Source organism: Ranitomeya imitator, chromosome 5 (genome assembly GCF_032444005.1).
Source record: "Ranitomeya imitator isolate aRanImi1 chromosome 5, aRanImi1.pri, whole genome shotgun sequence".
Taxonomy (NCBI): domain Eukaryota; kingdom Metazoa; phylum Chordata; class Amphibia; order Anura; family Dendrobatidae; genus Ranitomeya; species Ranitomeya imitator.
The window spans coordinates 220,081,661-220,104,707 of NC_091286.1; the positions used below are offsets into that span (position 1 = coordinate 220,081,661).

General features: G+C 46.7%; 1 protein-coding gene across 1 annotated transcript in view; it reads left to right on the top strand.

Annotated features, from left to right (window-relative positions):
* PEX3 (peroxisomal biogenesis factor 3) overlaps nucleotides 1–23,047 on the top strand; it is a 104,576-nt gene that overhangs the window by 40,392 nt on the left and 41,137 nt on the right. The window contains exons 7-9 of the mRNA XM_069725907.1: nucleotides 14,470–14,536; nucleotides 14,660–14,714; nucleotides 18,420–18,588. Coding sequence (XP_069582008.1) covers nucleotides 14,470–14,536; nucleotides 14,660–14,714; nucleotides 18,420–18,588 — 291 coding nt within the window. The remainder of the gene's footprint in view (nucleotides 1–14,469; nucleotides 14,537–14,659; nucleotides 14,715–18,419; nucleotides 18,589–23,047) is intronic.

Below are 23,047 nucleotides of genomic sequence, written 5' to 3' on the forward strand. Positions count from 1 at the left end.
ATGTGAAATGCAATATCTGTTTATTTAAAAAAAAAAATAAAATAATAATGCATGGTCTCCCGCGTGATTTTTAACCCCTTCATGACCTTGGGATTTTCATTTTTCCGTGTTCGTTTTTCACTCCCCTCCTTCCCAGAGCCATCTTTTTTATTTTTCCGTCAATTTGGCCATGTGAGGGCTTATTTTTTGCTGGACAAGTTGTACTTTTGAACGACATCATTGGTTTTAGCATGTCGTGTACTAGAAAACGGGAAAAATATTCCAAGTGCGGTGAAATTGCAAAAAAAGTGCAATCCCACACTTGTTTTTTGTTTGGCTTTTTTGCTAGGTTCACTAAATGCTAAAACTGACCTGACATTATGATTCTCCAGGTCAGTACGAGTTCATAGACACCTAACATGACTAGGTTATTTTTTACCTAAGTGGTGAAAAAAAATTCCAAACTTTGCTAAAAAACAAAAAAAAATTGCGCCATTTTCCGATACCCGTAGCATCTCCATTTTTCATGATCTGGGGTCGGTTGAGGGCTTATTTTTTGCGTGCTGAGATGACGTTTTTAATGATAGCATTTTGGTGCAGATACGTTCTTTTGATCGCCCGTTATTTCATTTTAATGCAATGTCGCGGCGACCAAAAAAACCTAATTCTGGCGTTTCGAATTTTTTTCTCGCTACGCTGTTTAGCGATCAGGTTAATGCTTTTTTTAGTTGATAGATCGGCCGATTCTGAGCGCGGCGATACCAAATATGCGTAGATTTGATTTTTTTTTTTTTATTGATTTATTTTGATTGGGGCGAAAGGGGGGTGATTTAAACTTTTATATTTTTTTTATTTTTTTCACATTTTTTTTTTTACTTTTTTTTTTTTTACTTTTGCCATGCTTCAATAGCCTCCATGGGAGGCTAGAAGCAGGCACAGCACGATCGCCTATGCTACATAGCAGCGATCTGCTGTTCGCTGCTTTGTAGCTGAAAATCAGGTGTGCTGTGAGCGCCGACCACAGGGGGCGCTCACAGCTGCCGGCGATCAGTAACCATAGAGGTCTCAAGGACCTCTATGGTTACAATGGAGACGCATCGCCGACCCCCGATCATGTGACGGGGGTCGGCGATGACGCCATTTCCGGCCGCCCGGCCGGAAGCGGTAGTTAAATGCCGCTGTCTGCGTTTGACAGCGGCATTTAACTAGTTAATAGGCGCGGGCTGATCGCGATTCTGCTCGCGCCTATTACGGGCACATGTCAGCTGTTCAAAACAGCTGACATGTCCCGGCTTTGATGCGGGCTCACCACCGGAGCCCGCATCAAAGCAGGGGATCTGACCTCGGACGTACTATCCCGTCCGAGGTCAGAAAGGGGTTAATAACAAGCAGGGGGAAAAAAAACGCTGAGGGCAGATGTTAATATTCTGGAAAGGAGTCAATATCCAAAGGTTCGCAAGCTATTAATATCAGTTCACAGCTGTTTGCATAGCTTTTAATGACTAGTTTACATAGGAACCCCAGAAAATTTTTTTACATGTGGTCCCCCAATAAAATCGAACCAGCAAAGGCTAGGCAGACAGCTGCGGGCTGATATTAATAGCCTGGGAAGGGGCCATGGATATTCGCATCCCCACAGGCTACAAACATCAGCTCTCAGCCACCCCAGAAATGGCGCATCTCATAAATGTGCCAATTCTGGCACTTAGCCACGCTCTTCCCACTTGCCCTGTAGCGATGGCAAGTGGGATTGATGTCACCTTTGTATTGTCCGGTGACATCAAACCCACGGCTGAGTAATGGAGAGGCGTAAATAAGACACCTATCCATTACTAATCCTATAGTTACATGGTAAATAAAGACACGGCTAGAATAAAGTCCTTTATTTGAAAAAAAACACACAGACTCCTTTGTTGAATCTAAATACCATACTTACTGAACGCCTAATTCTCGACACCCTAGTCTCCTGCAACAAAAATAAAATAATAAACCAACATATAATACTATCCCGTCTGACGTAGTCCATTTAATACGGAGTGTCCCACGACGATCTCACATGTAGGCTCTCCGCCCACATACAGAGACAAACACCCATTCTCAGCCCACACACAGAAACACACATATATTCTCCACCCACACACTCTTCCTCCTTCTGATATAATTTCCCTTTGACAAATCGCAGCGGATTTGACTGACTCAGTGGAAATCGATGGATGCAGAAACGCTGCAGATCCGCAAAAAGAATTGACATGCTGCAGAAAATAAAACACTGTAAATAACAAATAAGGATGGAAATTTCCGGATCATGTGCAGACCACTTCAGGAATGTCATTGATTAACATTGCTTAAGTAATCCATTGCGTTTTTGGAGCATTTCCGCACTTAAAAAAAAATAAATAAATAAATAAAAAGCTGCGAAAACGCATCAAAAACACATCGTGTGCACAGTCTTAAGATTTAAGATCTATGTGAACATTGAATACATGAATTGTATTTCTACAATCTAGAGTAAGGGTCTCAAACCCGGCCGGTTTAGTGAGCTGCACATAGAAAATATTTGAAGTTGTCCATCCATATTCTTTGCGGGACGAGTTTTCTGTGATACCATTTTTTTATATATATAGATTTGATCACTTTTTATTTCATTTTTTTTATTAGGTACATTATAATGAAAAATCTAAATTTTTCATTTTTTTTCTTTTTTCTACAGTGCTCATACATAGTCGCTGATCTAATATCCTGCAGTACTTCTATATTGCAGGATACGAGCTCTCTGAGTTTTACACTCACCCTTCAGCTTTTAGACTGACCTGAAGAACTGGCCTCAGTCTGTTATGGCAACTACTAGCTCCCTGCAATTGCTGAGTGTCGATAGGCTTAAAGAGGGAGTTCCCTCTCAAATAAATATCTAAATACTACTGTCACTATTGACAGTGTATCTAAGGGTTAGTCGTCCATGATCAGTGTGAACATTGATCGTATAAAAAAGGTTCCACCACTCAAGTGCTAAATAATCAGCTATTGATCCAGCACCCACATAGATATCCAGTTGGACATTTCAGCCCATCCCAGGCTTTCATTTCAGTAATTATTGATGAAAGCTTAGGATGGGCTAAAACCTTTAATTGGATCTCTGTGTGATCTGGATTAATAGCTGATTATTCAACAGATGAGTGCCTGGATCTTTCTTATACATTGCATATTGTTCCTCCATGGACACCACTTCATACAGAGTGATGACCTACCTCCTGTTTGAATATTGATTGTGGACATTGCAGCAAGGTATCTATGATATACAGCTGATGTCATCACGCCATGCATATATGGCGGCTTTTAATAAGTCACTTACTGCTGTACCGTATATCTACGACAGTAGTCCAGAAGGGATTCTAAAAAAAATTCCCTCCATTTTCACCTACCACCAGCAATCCAGCAGCATAGGAAAAAGACACCTTCGCTTCAGCATACTGCACTCTGACATGCTGTCAGCATGATGTCATTAACCCCACAGACTGTTCTCACCTTCCTGACCTGTCACTTTATGTGGTAATAACTCTGGAACGCTTCAGCGCATCCTAGTGATTCTGAGATTATTTTTTCAGGACACATTGTACTTTCTGTTAGTGGTAAATTTAGTTCGATATTTTGTTCGTTTATTTGTGAAAATATCGGAATTTTGGCTAAAATTTAGCAATTCTCAAACTTTTAGTTTTTATACCCTTAAATCAGAGAGTTATATCACACAAAGTAGTTAATAAATAACATTTCCCACTCATCTACTTTACATCAGCATCATTTTTGAAACATGATTTGTTTTTGTTAGAAGGGTTAAAAGTTGATCAGCAATTTCTCATTTTTTCCCAAAGATTTTACTATACCAATTATGTAAGAAACTAGATGGTGGCCCGATTCTAATGCATCGGGTATTCTAGAATATGTATAGTAGTATATAGCACAGCCCACGCAGTATATAACACAGCCCACGCAGTATATAACAGAGCCCACGCAGTATATAACAGAGCCCACGCAGTATATAGCACAGCCCACGCAGTATATAGCACAGCCCATGTAGTATATAGCAATGTGGGCACCATATCCCTGTTAAAAAAGAATTAAAATTAAAAATAGTTATATACTCACCTTCCGGTGGTCCCCGTATCCAGCCCAGGCGTTTAGCAATGCTCTTCATGATGCTGCGGTCCCAAGAATGCGAGACCGCTACGTCCTATCTGGTCATTGCCGCAATGGATTCTGACGTTGGCGCGGGATTTAAACACGGCTTCACTGATTGGTCGCGGCCGGCCGGCTGCGACCATTCAGCGACCATCTCTGACCAACTTTTTACTATTGATGCGGCCTATGCAGCATCAATAGTAAAAAGATATAATGTTAAAAATAATAACAAACATAGTAACATAGTTAGTAAGGCCGAAAAAAGACATTTGTCCATCCAGTTCAGCCTATATTCCATCATAATAAATCCCCAGATCTACGTCCTTCTACAGAACCTAATAATTGTATGATACAATATTGTTCTGCTCCAGGAAGACATCCAGGCCTCTCTTGAACCCCTCGACTGAGTTCGCCATCACCACCTCCTCAGGCAAGCAATTCCAGATTCTCACTGCCCTAACAGTAAAGAATCCTCTTCTATGTTGGTGGAAAAACCTTCTCTCCTCCAGACGCAAAGAATGCCCCCTTGTGCCCGTCACCTTCCTTGGTATAAACAGATCCTCAGCGAGATATTTGTATTGTCCCCTTATATACTTATACATGGTTATTAGATCGCCCCTCAGTCGTCTTTTTTCTAGACTAAATAATCCTAATTTCGCTAATCTATCTGGGTATTGTAGTTCTCCCATCCCCTTTATTAATTTTGTTGCCCTCCTTTGTACTCTCTCTAGTTCCATTATATCCTTCCTGAGCACCGGTGCCCAAAACTGGACACAGTACTCCATGTGCGGTCTAACTAGGGATTTGTACAGAGGCAGTATAATGCTCTCATCATGTGTATCCAGACCTCTTTTAATGCACCCCATGATCCTGTTTGCCTTGGCAGCTGCTGCCTGGCACTGGCTGCTCCAGGTAAGTTTATCATTAACTAGGATCCCCAAGTCCTTCTCCCTGTCAGATTTACCCAGTGGTTTCCCATTCAGTGTGTAATGGTGATATTGATTCCTTCTTCCCATGTGTGTAACCTTACATTTATCATTGTTAAACCTCATCTGCCACCTTTCAGCCCAAGTTTCCAACTTATCCAGATCCATCTGTAGCAGAATACTATCTTCTCTTGTATTAACTGCTTTACATAGTTTTGTATCATCTGCAAATATCGATATTTTACTGTGTAAACCTTCTACCAGATCATTAATGAATATGTTGAAGAGAACAGGTCCCAATACTGACCCCTGCGGTACCCCACTGGTCACAGCGACCCAGTTAGAGACTATACCATTTATAACCACCCTCTGCTTTCTATCACTAAGCCAGTTACTAACCCATTTACACACATTTTCCCCCAGACCAAGCATTCTCATTTTGTGTACCAATCTCTTGTGCGGCACGGTATCAAACGCTTTGGAAAAATCGAGATATACCACGTCCAATGACTCACCGTGGTCCAGCCTATAGCTTACCTCTTCATAAAAATAAAAAAATATCATGATATTCTCCCCTTCCGGCGTCCGCGGCAGCTTTTCCTGCTCCTCGCGATGCTTCGGTCCTACCGTTTCGCTGATTTGTGGCGGCCGCGAACAATCAGCGACATTGGCGTGGGAATTAAATCACGCTTCGCTGATTGGTCGCACTCAGCCGGCCGCGTCAAATCAGCGAAGCGGTGTTTAAATCGCACGCCGTGAAGCGTGATTTAAAACCCGCGCTAATGTCGCTGATTGGTTGCGGACAATCAGCAAAGTGGTGTTTAAATCCTGCGACAATGTCGCTGATTGGTCACGGCCGGCGGGATCAGAGCATCGCGAGGAGCAGGAAAAGCGGACGCAGGAAGGTGAAAATATCATGATTTTTTTCAATTTTTATTGATTTTAACATTATGTCCTTTTACTATTGATACTGCATAGGCAGCATCAATAGTAAAAAGTTGGTCCGGGATGGTCGCGCCCAGCCGGCCGCAACCAATCTGTTTAAGTCCTGCGCCATAAGCCGTGATGACGTAGCGGTCTCGCGAGACCGCTAAGTCATCTGGGTAATTTTGCAATGCATCACTGGGAACGGAAGCTGCTGAGAGCATCGCGAGGAGCTGGAAAGCTGCGAAGGCGACGGAAGGTGAGAATAGCATGAAAACGGCCGCGACCAATCAGCGATGCGGGATTTCCGCTACAGACAGACGGAAGTGCCCCTTAGACGATTATATAGACAGATGTATGAACCCTTCAGGTGTTTCACAAGAATTAAATCAATTTGCATGGGGAAAAAAATGAACATTTTACTTATTACTGCAAAAAGTATGCTTTAGCCTCAAATTTTTATTTTCACAAGAGTTACTGGAGAAAATGGACCCCAAAATTTGAGTAATTTCTCTTGAGTACATAGATACTCCATATGTGGTGGAAAACTACTGTTTAGGCACACAGCAGGGCTTGGAACGGAACAGATAGTGGACGCCATGTCACATTTGCAGAGTCTGATGTGCCTAAACAGTAGAAGACCTCCACAAGTGACCCCATTTTGGAAACTACACAACTCTAAAAATTCATCTGTAGGTGTGTAGTGAGCATTTAAACCTCAGGCAATTCATAGAATTGTATAACATTCAGCTGAGTAAATAGAAAATTACCATTCTTTAAAAAAAAAAGGTTGATTTGGCCCAAAGTTTTTACTTATCTGAAGATGTAATAAGAAAAAACGATTGTTTCAATTTGTTACGCAATTCCTCCTGAATACGCCAATACCCCATATGAGGCATAGTGCAAAGCTTAGAAGGGAGGAAGCGCCATATTGGAGTTCAGATTTTGCTGGAATGGTTTGTGGGTTCCATGTCACATTGGTAGAGCCCCTGAGGTGCCAGAACAGCAGAAACACCCCCCCCCCCCCCCCATAAGTGACCCCTCTTTACAAACTACACCTCCCAATGAATTCATCTAGGAGTGCAGTGAGCATGTTGACACCACAGGTTGGTCACAGAATTTTATACCATTGAGCGGTGAAGAAAAAATAATTATATTTTTACCACAAAAGTATTATTTCTCCTTCGCCTCATTGGGGGACATAGACCATGGGTGTATGCTGCTGCCACTAGGAGGCTGACACTAAGTGATACAAAAAAAGTGATCTTCTCCCCTGCAGTATACACCCTCCTGCTGGCTCTCAGCTAACCAGTTCTTGCTTGGTGTCCGTAGGAGGCACACGGACGGGTCTGCTATTCAGACCCAAAACTCTTTATTATTTTATTTTCACCTTTTATATTTTTGATTTTAGATTTTATTTTTTCCACGGACGAATGGGGCGAAGGATCCTTTCAAGGTTCCGATCTCCCCGAACCATGAACAGGCGAGCACGGAGAGTGTCACCTCTCCGTATCCTCTCCTGCGACATGGGATGCCATGCCTGGGCTGATTCTTAGGGGCGACGAGTCCCTTCAAGGGCACCGTTCTCCCCGCAATCTGAACAGACGAACACATGGAGTGTCGCCTACACGTACCCTCTTCCCCAGCCATGCCTAATGGCTCTACATCAGTACCCGGGTAAGGAAGTACCCGACCAGTATGCCCTGGTCTTAAAGGCACATGACCAGTATGCCCTGGTCTTAAAGGCACATGACCAGTATGCCCTGGTCTTACGCACATGACCAGTATGCCCTGGTCTTACGCACATGACCAGTGTATGCCCTGTCTTAAAGGCACATGACCAGTATGCCCTGCTCTTAAAGGCACTTGAACAGTATGCCCTCCTCTTAAAGGCACAAGACCAGTATTCCCTAGTCTTAATTGCGCACAACCAGTATTCCCTGGTCTTAAAGGCACATGACCAGTATTCTCTGGTACAGTGTTTTCCGGTCATGCCCCCTTTTATCTGACCTAACCAGACTCCTGCTCTTCACAGCACTGGGCACGCCTCCTCCTGGTCCCAGTGCTGGCATTGGCCACTCTCGGGTGGGACATGCCCCTTTGGGCGCTCCAGCCTATCAGGTCGTCGGTTTCACTTTGCGGCCGGCCACGCGCCCATTACAGGAAGCCCACAGCGATCGCTTCAGGACAGCTTCACCCACCGCGTCGCGTGGCCACGAAGTCTTCTTCCAGGCGGGGGACACAGATTCCTGCGCTGCCGCTCATTGCTCGGTGTCTGGTACGCTCTGCACTCCTCCTCCCCTGGCTTGTACTTTTCCCCTCAGCAGTATCGCCTTCTTGGCATCCTGCTACAGGTGTCACTTAGTTTCCACCTATGCCCAACCCCGCAGGGGCCCACGGCTATATCCCTACGGTGACTCACTACGCCCTGTGCCCTCTGTAAGAGAAAGTGAGCTTCAGGCCAGCCATCTCCTTTCTGTCCATCCTGCAGTCCTTCCACCATGTCCGTCCCTCAGGAAGTCCCTAATACTCGGGATGAGTGCACTCCCCCTCCACCGGAGTGGGCTGTTGCCTTTTCTCTGACAGTCAATCTCTGACCTGACCAAAGTGTCTCAGTCCCTGGAACAGATCCTAGAACGCATTCTGCTTCTATCTACTGCCACCAGTGCCACGAATGCCTCACACGGTGATTCGCTTGCACCTGACCACGACTCTCACAGGGACAGATTTGAGAAAAGATCCAGGAAGAGGACTCTGTCTATTTCCTCGTCCAGTTCACCAGATCCCACTGCGTCATCCAGAATACCCCGCTCTATCCGTTCCCCCTCCTCGGAGATGGACGTTGGGTCGGATGTAGCCTCTGTCGGAGTCTGACTCGGATGCAGATCAGACATCCGGGACGCAGGATATGGTAGATAGCCTTATTTTGGCTATTATTCAAACCCTTGAACTTAAGGAGGAAGATGCAACTTCTCAGGACGACTCTGTTTCATTCAAACGGGTGAAACGTCCCTCTAGAGTTTTTCCCAACCACAAAGAGTTTAAGAACATCACCTCTAGAACATGCCGGAAAGCGTTTTCCTGGAAGAAAACGCCTGGACATCTTATACCCTTTTGATTTAGACCTTGTGAGCAAATGGTCCGAATCACCTAAAGTAGATCCGCCTGTGTCAAGATTACCCTCGCAGACAGTTCTGTCTATTCCTTATGTGGCTTCTGTAAAAGATGCTACAGACAGGCAAATTGAGGCTTTAACCAAATCAGCCTTTGAAGCGTCCGGCACCTCTCTCTGCCCCAATTTTGCCTCCTCTTGGGTGGTGAAAGCCTTATCGGCCTTGGCCAAGATCCTTCGCAGAGGCATTGTAGCTTCGGCTCCTTCTGAGGAGCTAGCGGATTTAGTGGACCAGATTGCCCACGCAGGGAAATACCTCTTAAATGCCTCCCTGGATGCGGCTGCTTGCTCCGCAAGGGCAAACAGCAACATCATTGGCATTCGCTGAGTCCTTTGGTTGAAAGTGTGGAACGCAGACCCCGCTTCTAAAAAATCCCTCACTGGTCTGCCTTTCCAGGGCTCCAGGCTCTTTGGCACAAAGCTGGACCAGATTATCTTGGACGCCACTGGTGGTAATAGCACTTCTCTATCTCAACCTAAACTTAGGCGCCCCTTCAATAGAATGGGACCCCAATTCTTTCTCCCCTTTCGGTCCTTCACCTCCTCAAGTGGTTCCTCTCAACAGGACCGTTCTTCCGTCCAGGGGGAACGAAGAAAGCCTTCCTTCAGGCCTTACCCTCACTGGAGGGCTAAGAGCCGATCTCTAAATCTTCCGGATCTCGTGGTCACAGATTTTCTTCAAAATGACAGGTCACCCCTACCTGGAAATCATTCCAGGGTTGGAGGCAGGCTTCTTCTGTTCACAGAGGCTTGGTTATCGGTGGCCGACGACGCTTGAGTCAGGGAGATCGTTACATCGGGCTACAAAATAGAATTTTCTTCGCCCCCAGGAAGACGTTTCTTCCTCTCTCAACCTCCCAAGCAGCCCTCCCATGTCCCAGGGCTTCTCCAGGCCATCGCTTCCCTCTTCGCCTCAGGGGTAATCGTCCCAGTTCCTTACCACGAGCGGTTTTTGGGCTTTTACTCAAATCTGTTCGTATTTCTGAAAAAAGATGGCTCGCTTCGCCCAATTTTGGATCTCAAGCGGTTGAACCGCCACCTTCGGGTTCAACACTTCAAAATGGAGTCACTGCGCTCGGTGATTGCTTCCATGGAATCGGGAGAATATCTGTGCTCTGTGTACATTCAGGATGCGTACCTACACATTCCTGTTTGTGTGCAGCATCAGAGGTTCCTTTGTTTCGCCATCCAGGAGCAACATTACCAGTTCACAGCTCTCCCGTTCGACCTGGCGTCCTCTCCCAGGGTCTTCACGAAGGTAATGGCAGTGGTCATCGCCATCCTTCGATCAAAGGGGATCCTCATAATCCTCTATCTCGACGACCTCCTGGTCAAGGGTCCGTCTCGCCGGGATTGCAGCCAGAGTGTCCAGATCACTCTGGACAGGCTAACCCGTCTCGGTTGGATAATCAACAAAGAAAAGTCCACCTTAACTCCGACTCAATGTCTCAAATTTCTGGGCATGGAATTCGACACCATTCAAGCCCAGGTCTTCCTCCCAAAGGAGAAGTTCCTTTCTCTCCGGCAGGGCATCAAAGCCCTGGAGCGCCCTGCCCCTCAGCCTCTCAGGCTCGGTATGAGAGTACTGGGGAAAATGGTCGCTTCCATGGAAGCTGTACTTTATGCTCAGTTCCACTCTCTCCCTCCAGCTGACCCTCCTGTCTGCCTGGGACAGGAGCCCACTCTCCCTAGACCGCCCAGTTCACCTACCTCTCAATGTGAGACAGTCTCTCACTTGGTGGACGCTATCCACCTCCATTCTGCGCGGGAAGTCATTTCTCCCCCTCCGCTGGCAGGTCATCACCACCGACGCCAGTCTTCAGGGGTAGGGTGCGATCTTTCTTCATCTCGCAGCGCACGGCCGATGGAACGTTCAAGAGATCAGGGCAATCTTTCTGGCCCTTCTCCGCTGGCAGTCCCTCCTCACGGGAAAACCGGTCCGCATCCAGTCGGACAATGCCACGGCCGTGGCTTACATAAACCACCAGGGAGGGACTCGCAGCAAGCAGGTCATGAGGGAGGTGGCAAAGATTCTATGGTGGGCCGAGAACCATGTTCCCTCCATATCAGCCGTCCACATTCCAGGAGTGGACAATTGGAAAGTCGACTTTCTCCGCCGTCAGGGGATCGTGCCAGGCGAGTGGGCTCTTCACCCCGCCATCTTCAACTAAATGTGTCAGAGGTGGGGTGTTTCGGATGACGACCTCATGGCTTCCCGAACAAACCACAAGGTTCCCCAATACGTATCCAGGTCTCGGGACTCGATGGCCGTCGGCTACGATGTCCTGGTTGTCTCGTGGGCCCAGTTCCAGATGCCTTATCTGTTTCCACCTCTTCCGTTGATTCCAAGGATCGTAAAGAAGGTAAAGGTGGAGGGGGTTTCCCGTTCTCTTAGTAGCTCCAGATTGGCCTCGGAGGGCCTGGTATTCGGAGCTAGTGAACATGCTATCGGATGTTCCCTGGAGGCTCCCAGACCGTCCAGATCTTCTATTGCAAGGGCCCCTCTTCCACCCGAATTCTCGGTCTCTGAATTTAATGGTATGGCCGTTGAAGCCACGGTATTTAAGGATGCAGGTTTTTCCCACAGCGTCATACAGACCATGATAAAAGCCAGGAAGCCGGCATCTTCACGTATCTATCGTAGATGTTGGAAGGCCTTTTTCCGATGGTGCGATGACAACAGTTTGTTCCCTATGGTCTTTTCCCTTCCTCCAATCCTCGGTTTCCTTCAAACGGGTCTCGATTCGGGCCTTTCTCTGAGTACCCTAAAGGGTCAAGTTTCCGCTCTGTCCATCCTCTTCCAGAGAGACCTGGCTTCCCTTCCCCATGTAAAGACCTTCCTTTAGGGTGTCGCTCACATAGCGCCTCTTTACCATCCTCCGGTTGAGCCATGGGATCTCAACCTTGTCCTTGGCGCCCTCGAGTGCGCTCCTTTCGAACCAAGTCAGGATATTTCCTTTTCCCTTCTTTCGTGGAAAGTGGCTTTCCTGGTCGCCATCACCTCGATTAGGAGAGTCTCCGAGTTGGCGGCGTTGTCCTGCCGTTCTCCATTCCTGATTCTGCACCAGGATAAAGTGGTCCTTCGGCCCGTTACTTCCTTTCTACCAAAAGTAGTTTCGGCTTTTCACATCAACGAGGACATCGTCCTTCCTTCCTTGTGCCCTTCCCCGGTTCATCCCTTGGAGAAATTTCTGCACAAACTTGGATTTGGTAAGGGCTATTCGAGTCTATCTTTCCAGAACTGCTTCTTTTTACCAGTCAGTCCGATCTTCTGTTTGTCGTCTCTGAAGGTCGTCGGAAGAGGCTCCCCGCCTCTAAATCCACTATTGCTCGTTGGATTCGTTTGGCGGTTCTGGAGGCATACCGTGTTCAAAACAAACAGTCTCCTCCCGGGGTGAGGGCTCACTCTACCCGGGCTGCAGGAGCTTCCTGGGCCGTTCGTCACCAAGCTTCGGCTTTGCAGGTTTGCAAGGCCACAACCTGGTCATCCGTTCATACCTTTGTAAGGTTTTACAAGGTGCATACTCAGGCTTCTGCGGATGCAAGCCTGGGTAGGAAAATACTGCAAGCGGCGGTTTCCCACCGGCCGACCTAAGTCTCTTTCTCTCTGAAATTTTCCCCATCCGTGGGACTGCTTTTGTACGTCTCATGGTTACCTGTGTCCCCCCAATGAAGCGAGAAAGAAAGACGGATTTTTGGTTCTTACTGTAAAATCTTTCTTGGAGCCTTCATTGGGGGACACAGCACCCTCCCTTTATGTTGTACCGTTTTGGCCAATGTACCGTTGTTTTGGGTTGGTACATAGGTTGAGTTTGTTTATACTTGCTCCTACTACTGTTTTAGCACCATAGGGTGTATACTGCTGGGGAGGAGTTATTTTTCCTTATTTGCATAGTGTCAGCCTCCTAGCGACAGCCGCATACACCCATAGTTACCCGTGTCCCCCAATGAAGGCTCCAAGAAACAAAAATCCCTCTTTTTGGACTCTATATACAAATCTCCTAAGGGCAAGAAGAGCAGATTCTCCCCCCTCAATGACCCTATTTTGAAAATAACCCCCCTCTGGATAAAGACAGGTATTTTGGATAAGTTTCAAAACGCTTTATTTTGGGAATACATGAACCAAAAACTACAAGAGCCACCTTGTTAGAATGCAGCATTACTGCTGCACAAGGTGGCTCTTTTAGTTTATAACGGCTGGAGGGGGGTGACAGTGGCTCTTTAAACATGCTCTTGTAGCTACAGAAATGCCAAACGTGGGAGCTAAATGTGGTTTACGTACACACTGGGGCTCAGAAGGGAGGGGGGCATTTGGATTTGGGAGTGTAGAATTTGCTGAATTTCTTTTGGAGGGTGAGGAGCCATTTTGCTTTTTCAGAGCCTTTGTGCTACCAGTGGAAGCCCCCTATATTTCCATTGACAGATGATGGACTCAAGTGGGGGATTTTTTTGTAGATTGAATTGAAGCTTTTATTGGGAACATTTTTCATAGCATTTAGGCTTGTTTTTTGCAGGACGAGTTGAAGTTTTTATTGGTACCATTTTCGGGCACATGACATTTTTGATTGCTTTCTATTCTGATTTTTGGGAGGCAAAATTTTCACAAAAAAAATCAGCAATTCAGGATATTATTATTTTTTTTAATGCTATTCACCGTGTGGTAAAAGTGATAAGGCTACTTTATACTTTGGGACAGTAGGATTACAGCGATACCACATTTATATAATTTTCGTACGTTTTGGAGCTTTTACACAATAAAATTTTTTTTGTTCTATGGCTTTTTTTTTATGGCAGCTTGTGTTCTTTGTTTGTTTTTTTTTTCGCTTTTAGATATACCATTTTTCTTCACATTCATCTTTTTGATCGCACTTTATTCCACTTTTTGTTCTGCAGTAGTTTTTCTTTTTTCTTCTATGGTGCTCACTGAAGGGGTTATCTAGTGTGACCGTTTTATTTTTGGGGTTGTTCCAGATGCGTCCATAACAAATATGTGTACTTATGTTTATTTTTACATACATACGGTATATATATTTATTGGTATAATAATTTTTTAATTTTTGTGACTTTTTTTTAATATTTACTGTATACAATTTTTTTTAATCCTCTATGGGACTACTTTTTGGGTGCAAACATCTTTTAGTAAATTATCTGTTTGTTCAAAGACAAATCCTTCAAAACAGCAGCTTTAACTAAGAAAAATGTTTTTACTGTGTAAGCACGTGTAAAGATCTTTTCATAACTCATCCTTCTGAAAACGTTTATTTTGTCTAATAAATTATTTCCTTTTTTTTTCAGGCACTGAAGGCATCCCCAGAGGTACAACAACAATATCTCTCAAGTATTCAGCACCTCCTTGGAGATGGTAGGATTTAATTATATTATTTTCTGCAATTCAGCTAACTGATCTAAAGTCTATTACTCACTGTCAGATATATCTGAGACTGCAGTGCACAGGAGAAATGACTTGTCATTTGTTTTACCTCAGGACTTACTGAGCTGATAACACTTGTGAAAAAGGCAGTCCAGAAAGTGCTCGGCAGGTAATATAATAATGTTTCCTACAGTTCTCTCTTTCTTGACTCTTACCGGTAGTTTAGAACCCTATTGTCAAGTAACTTTTCAGGATAAGCTGTCCTGTTTGTGTACATGAGTAATAACATTGTATCACTACATATAGTGTTAGTACGCAGGTATAATAAGTTATATATTTGCCCATTATCACTTGTATCCTGAATTTTCACCATTTTCTCCTCTCTGCAGCCGCTATCTCTTAATTTGCAATTGAGCTTTGTGTCTACACAGCACACAGATTGCAGCTCTTCATTACTTAGTTAACAAATAGAGACAAACAGCAGTATTGAGGAAATTATACAGCAGTACTGAGCAGTGCAGATGTAAAGCCATCTCTCTGGGGTAAAAAACATTGTTAGAAAGTTCAGCACATTCTTTCTGTATCTCCCTCTGCCTGTTTACTCACTTTGTTCCACACTCCTCACTTCTCCTCTCCCATATAATTGTCTAAGGGTCACTTCCGTCTGTCTGTCCCGGATATTCATTGGTCGCGGCCTCTGTCTGTGATGGAAATCCAAGTCGCTGATTGGTCTCGCCAGCTGCCTGTCATGGCTGCTGCGACCAATCAGTGACGGCCACAGTCCGATTAGTCCCTCCCTACTCCCCTGCAGTCAGCGCCCGGCGCTCTCTCCATACTCCCCCCAGTCAGTGACCGCTACATACTCCCCTCCAGTCACCGCTCACACAGGGTTAATGCAAGCGGTAACGGACCGCATTATGCCACGAGTAACTCACTCCGTTACCGCTGCTATTAACCCTGTGTGACTATGCAGCATCAATAGTAAATAGATCTAATGTTAAAAATAATAATAAAAAAAAAAAACCTGCTATACTCACCCTCCGTAGTCCGACGATGCGCTCGCGCCTGCCGCCAGCTTCCGGTCCCAAAGACGCATTGCGAAATTACCCAGAAGACTTAGCGGTCTCGCGAGACCGCTAAGTGATCTGGGTAATTTCGCAATGCATCCTGGGAATGCAAGATGGCGGCAACCGCGCGCATCGCCAGAGGTTCACTGGATCCCACCGGGTGAGTATATAACTATTTTTTATTTTCATTATTTTTTTTTTAACAGGGATATGGTGCCCACACTGCTAAATACTACGTAGGCTGTGTTATATACTGCGTGGCTGCTATATACTACCTGGCCAGTGTTAGATACTATGTGGGCTGTGTTCTATACTGCGTGGGCTGTGCTATATATTACGTGGCCAGTGTTATATACTGCGTGGGCTGCGTTATATATGCTACATGGCTGCTATATACTACGTGGGCAGTGTTATATACTACGTGGCTGTGTTCTATACTGCGTGCTATATACTATGTGGCCACTGTTAGATACTATGTGGGCTGTGCTATATATTACATGGGCTGTGTTATATATTACGTGGCCAGTGTTACATACTACGTGGGCTGTGTTATATACTGCATGGCTGTTATATACTGCGTGGCTGCTATATACTGTGTGGGCTGTGTTATATACTACGTGGGCTGTTACTTACTGCGTGGCCTATATTAACGCATCGGGTATTCTACAATATGTATGTATATAGCAGCCACATGGTATATACCACAGGCCACGTAGTACTCCTATATACTACGTGGCCTGTGCTATATACTATGTGGCAGCTATATACATACATACATATTCTAGAATACCCGATGCATTAGAATCGGGCCACCATCTAGTAGAGCATAATAGGCTACATAACCTGACTGTGCTTGAGACCAAATTGTATCTAGAGCAAGATAGAGTTGATCTGTTTTTTTTTTGTTTATTTTTTTTATTTTTTTGAATGACATGTTCAGGAGGGTGGAGAAGTAGAATCTCATAAATAGAGAAAGAAGTCGGATTCTTTGATACATTACAAAGTTTATTTTAATGGCCTGCACTATTGATTTTTGCAAAGTTTGTCGAAAGTACAGTTACCAACTAAGCTTCAATGTTTGACATTTTCCATTCTTGTGTTATGCTTTCTTGTATGATGTTAAAAGTTGAAAGTTATTTCAAGAGAAACATTGTGGCGATATCAATCATTTACATTTATATCAAGAGTGGGGAGCAGTTTACAGGAATAAGAGCAGCATCCAACACTAAGTGCCAATCACAGCCCACCCCCCAGTAGTGGACAGCCCTTTAAAGAAGTTATCCACTACTTGGACAACCCCTTCTCATACCCCACTTTTGGCCCTGATAGAATAAAATCTTATACTCCACTTCTGTGCCAACACCATTCTAGTGGTGATGGCACTCGCATACCCGGGGCATTCGTGCGGTTATGACGACATGTGAGCCCCACGCACAGTCAGCACTCAAGTCACTCTCTCAGCCTTCGGAAAATCGAACATCAAGTGGAAGTCAGAGCTGCGGCTTCTCTTTCACTTCCTCTTGATGTTTGATTTGTCCGAAGGCTGAGACAGTGATGCCAGTGCTGATTTGGCGCCAATCTTGCGTGTCATAACATCAGCACGAGTGCCGACACCGTTGGAACGGAAAGCCAAACATTTAGATCAAGAACAGATTTAGTGGACAACCCCTTTTATATATGTGTTCACAAAGAAAAGCCAAGACCACTTAAAAAAACATGCATTTGCGTGGCAATTTTTTTTTTTTTGTGTGTGTGTGTATACGAATTGTTTCCACTTCTTTCATTTCAATGGGAAACTTGCCACATTTGCACATGAAGAAATATATATTATTTTACACTTGATATTAAACACTCGGCATAAAACTTGTAATGTATACTATATAGTTTACAATGCTAAAATTTGTAGGGCAGCACGGTGGCACAGTGATTAGCACTGCAGCCTTACAGCGCTGGGGTCCTGGGTTCAAAAGGACAACATCTGCAAAGAGTTTGTATGTTCTCTCCGTGTTTGCGTGGGTTTCCTCCGGGTTCTCCGGTTTCCTCCCACATTCCAAAGACATACTGTAAGGCTACGTTCACATTAGCGTCTTGCAGTGGTGCGTCGGGCGCAGCCGCGGCGACGCATGCGTCATGCGCCCCTATATTTAACATGGGGGGCGCATGGACATGCGTTGTGCTGCGTTTTGCGACGCATGCGATTTTTTTGCCGCAAGCGTTGGGCGCAGAGGACGCAGCAAGTTGCATTTTTTTTGCATCCAAATTTCGTCAAAAAAGGACGCACGCGTCGCAAAACGCTGCGTTTTAGCGTGCGTCTTGTTTGCGTTGTGCGTTGCGTGTCCGACGCAACATCGCACAACGCAAATGTGAACGTAGCCTTAGGGAATTTAGATTGTGAGCCCCAACGGGGACAGCGACGATAATGTGTGCAAACTGTAAAGCGCTGCGTAATATGTTAGCGGTATATAAAAATAAAGATTATTATTATTAATAGGCTGTGTGCCCATCTCAAGATGCTTCAAATTGACTTTTTATTTGAAATTAAGTGTGGCCCCGAGAAGTGCATTTTGGTCTGCAAATCCGCGACTTTTCTTTTCAAAATGCAGGAAACTCCGGGTAAAGACTTCTCTGTATGACTGGCAGTAAAAATGCATATTAAATGTGCCAAAATAATAAAAGCCATCCAAAGCGATTGTAAAATATACTGTAGAAAACACTGGACATTTGTGGCAGTTATTAGAAAATATATGTGTGTAATAATGTGGAAATGAAATAATCTAAACAGAATGAGGTTTGTACTCTCTTACCAGTCTGTCTCTAAAGCAGTCTCTTTCGCTTACTGAATTGGAGCTACATGTGAGAGAAATCCGTAGATTGGTGGAAGATTGTAACAAGACCTCAGATCTGGAGGAGTCACAGAAGAAGTCCATGTTATGTCATTACATGATGCCAGATGAAGAGAACCCACTGATTTCCCAGGTAATTTCATCCATAGCCCCTATTTTTCTTCCCCAAGCTCCTAGAGTCTTAGCATAGGTATTTAATGCACCACTCTAGCGTTTTTTTTATTTTAGCGGTGCAGTGGTGCTACTAATAGAAGGTCTACCTCTACTATCTTACTTAAATGTTGCCATCTACTGCTGTTGTCCACCCGCTCCAGTCGATCTCCATGAGTTTGACCAGTTGGATCGCTCCAGTGGTTGCTGGAGGGAACCAGAAGTCACTTTTCCAAGCATTGTATGACAGCCTTGTTCTGGCTCTCAAGGACTTGTTTTTGCAGATAGGATTGTAGTTTTCAATGACACCATGCAGTTTACCATGCTGTGCACTGGAAAACATCTTCCAAGTATGGTGACATCACAAGAAAACAAGATTTGCCACAGTTTCTTGGGTTTTGTTTTTGCAGTGTTCATTGTGAATACAAATGAACTGGCAGTATGATTCTAGAAGTCTGCATAGTTACGGCAGTAGCAAACCTGTATAACTTATTTTTCTTATTTAAGTGGTGGAAAAAAGTCAGAATTGTTTTTTATTTCATCAATGTATGAAAGTAGCAATCTAACGTTTATACAATTGTAGGGTACATACAATGTTTTGATCAGTATTTTTTGCATTCTTTTAAGGGATGTGTGGTGACCGAAAAATTCGGACATTTTGTTTTTTTTTGTTTTCCTCTTGATGACATTTATTTTACTCACTTATATAGCGTCATTAACTCCACAGCTTTTTACAGACATCATCACTGTCACATTGGGGCTCACAATCTGAATTCAGTATCAGTATGTCTGGTCGAGTGGGAGGAAACCACACAAACACGGGGAGAACATACAGACTTGGTGGGATTTGAACCCGGAATCCCAGCCCGACAAGGGGGAAGGCTGATTTGAATTTTTATATATTTTTTTTTAATTAATATATTTTCTAAAACTTTTTTTTTAATTTTTACTCTTATTTTCTTTATCGCCTCTCATTGGGGGACACAGGAACCATAGGGTGTATGCTGCTGCCACTAGGAGGCTGACACTTATGCAAATAAAAAAAGTTAGCTCCTCCTCTGCAGTGTACACCCCACCGACTGGCATTATACACTTCAGTTTAGCTTAGTGTCAGTAGGAGGTGGACACGGGTCTTTCATTAGACCCTTATCTACCTCAATGTGCGTCATTTTTCCTTTCAGGTTTCCGAATGGGATACAGTGTGTGCAGTCACACCTGTAGTCCCACATTATGGACTATGAGTACGGTGTGTACTGCCACCCCGTATCCTCATAGATCCTTCTCCAGGACCAAGATCCTAGCACACCAGCGTGCTTAGAAGTCCGGTCCTGGCTCCGTCCCCCACCCACTCGCCCACCAGAGCCTGTCGGTTGGAGGAGACGAGGACGTCCATCAGCTCCCTGGACGTCTCACCCCCCTTTTAAGGTTAGTACCGGCGTGGGATGTTTGAGGTAAGTATCCGGCGCCGCGTTCCCCCCCCCCCCCCCCCCATCCCTTCCCAGAGCTTCCTGGGGGTCTTACTAGGGGCTCCCGTATCCCGGGTCGCTGCTTGCACGGATTCCCGCAGCACGACCTGGGCTTGCACAGTGTGGGCTCCGCGATCCAGTCTTCCGGTAGGGGCCACATTTTCTCCCCGCGGCGCACTGCCTCTGCGCCGCGGTTTTCCAGGGGGCGCACAGGCGCTGCGGCCCTGTCGAGCCGGCGCGCCGCAGCTTTTGCCGGGGGCTCTCCGGCGCTGCGGCCCTGACAGGTCGGCCCCTTCCTGCGGCGCGCTGCTCTGGCGCTTCCCGGCAGCAGTTTCTTTCTAGCGGCGCAGCCTGGTAGGCTGCTGCGCCGCCTGTGTTACTAGCGGCGCACCTTTCCAGCGCATCTTTCCGGCGCCGCGGTTATCCTCCTCGGCCGCCGGCTCCTACTTTAGGCCCCGGCTTCTCCCGGGGCCTACTTCCGGTTTGCGCGCTCCCTCTCTTCCGGTCTGCGGGCGGGCTTTTTTCCCGCCCGACATATTTTGTCCTGCCCACCGGCGCCTCCGTGGCTGGCTCCTCTCACTTCCTCCAGGGAATGAGTCACTCTTCTGGTGTGCACTCCGCAGCAGCAGCAGCAGCAGCACCAGCTCAGCCCCGCACGTGTTTTTTTCTGCTCAGCTCAGCGATCTGCACAGAACGGCCCCTCGGGACAGGAGTTCTCTGCTGATGAAGGTTCTGGGGAGGATGGTAGCTACCTTGGAAGCGATTCCCTTCGCCCAATTCCATTCTCGACCCCTTCAGCAAGCCATTCTGTCTCAGTGGGACAGGTCGGTCTTCTCCCTGGATCGGCCGATCAGACTCCCCTTTCGGGTCAAGCGGTCTCTCATCTGGTGGCTGACGTCTCCTCTCATCTCCCAGGGCAGGTCCTTCCTTCCGGTTCACTGGCAGGTGGTGACAACGGATGCCAGCCTGTTCGGCTGTGGTGCAGTTTTTCGTCACCTGACGGTTCAGGGCCGTTGGTCGCCGCAGGAGTCTGCGCTGCCGATCAACGTCCTCGAAATTCGGGCCATCTTTCTGTCCCTCCGCCATTGGGAAAGGATCCTCAGGGGCCTTCCAGTCCGGATCCAGACGGACAACGCCACGGCTGTGGCATATGTCAACCATCGGGGGGGACTCGGAGCTCCTTGGCCCTTGCCGAGGTATCCAAGATCCTCCTTTGGGCAGAGGCAACGGTTCCGGTGATATCCGCGGTGCATATCCCCGGCGTAGAAAACTGGGCCGCCGACTTCCTCAGCCGCGAGGGCCTCGCGGCAGGGGAATGGTCCCTGCATCCGGAGGTCTTCCATCAGATTTGTCTTCGATGGGGAACTCCGGATGTGGATCTCACGGCGTCTCGAATCAACAGGAAGGTTCCGCAATTCGTCTCCAGGTCACGCGATCCTCTCGCAGTGGGCGTCGATGCTCTGGCCATTCCTTGGTCACAGTTCGAGCTGCCCTACCTGTTCCCACCCCTTCCGTTACTTCCCAAACTGTTGAAGAAGATCAAAGCGGAAGGGGTGCCGGTCATCCTGATCGCCCCGGATTGGCCCAGGAGAGCTTGGTTCGCGGAGCTCGTCAATCTTCTCGCGGACGCTCCCTGGCGCCTTCCAGACATGCCCGATCTGCTGTCCCAGGGTCCGATCTGCCACCCGAATTCTCGGTCGCTCAGTTTAACGGCGTGGCTGTTGAGACCGCGGTTCTGAGAGCGTCCGGCCTTTCGGACCGGGTGATTCACACCATGATTCAGGCTCGGAAGCCTTCGTCTTCCAGGATCTACTACCGCACCTGGAAGGCTTACTTCCGTTGGTGCGAGTCCAACCGCGTTCCGCCTATGGTTTTTTCCCTGCCTTCTCTTTTGGCCTTTCTTCAGGCAGGACTGGATTCGGGCCTGGCCCTTAGCTCCCTGAAAGGTCAGGTCTCTGCGCTTTCCATCCTCTTTCAGAAGACCTTGGCCTCCCGGCCACAGGTTAAGACCTTCTTTCAAGGGGTAGCCCACGCCGTCCCGCCATACAGGGCCCCTGTGGAGGCATGGGACTTAAACCTGGTACTGGACGTTCTGAGGGTTTCTCCCTTTGAACCTCTTAGGGAGATTCCTCTATCAGTTTTATCTTGGAAGGTGGCCTTTCTGGTGGCCATCACGTCCATTCGCCGCGTTTCCGAGCTGGCGGCCCTGTCTTGCCGTCCTCCGTTTTTGGTCATTCACCAGGACAAGGTGGTCTTCCGGCCCCCACCTTCCTTTCTTCCTAAGGTGGTTTCCACCTTCCACCTCAACGAGGACATCGTCCTACCTTCCTTTTGCCCAGCTCCGACTCATCCTCTGGAGCGATCGTTGAACAAGCTGGACCTTGTCAGGGCAGTGAGGATCTATCTGGACAGAACGTCCGCTTTCCGGAAGACGGATTCCTTTTTCGTCATTCCTGATGGCACGCGCAGAGGCCAACCGGCTTCTAAAGCGACTATTGCTCGCTGGATCAGAATGGCAATTTTGGAGGCTTACCGGGTCAAGAACAGAGTGCCCCCTCCTGGGATTAAGGCTCACTCTACCCGGGCAGTCGGCGCCTCCTGGGCGGTGCACCACAGGGCATCCGCCCTACAGCTTTGCAAAGCGGCAACTTGGTCTTCCATCCACACGTTCGCCAAATTTTACAAGGTCCATACCTACGCATCGGCGGACGCCAGCCTAGGCAGAAGGATCCTGCAGGCGGCAGTGGTGAGTCCTCTGACCTGATGGAAGTCTGTTTTCCCACCCGTGGGACTGCTTTGGGACGTCCCATGGTTCCTGTGTCCCCCAATGAGAGGCGATAAAGAAAACAGGATTTTTTGGTTGCTTACCGTAAAATCTGTTTCTTGAAGCCTCCATTGGGGGACACAGCTCCCTCCCAATGTTTCTGTTATCTGTTTTATGACTGTTCTCACGTTTACAGTTCTCAAGTTTGTGGT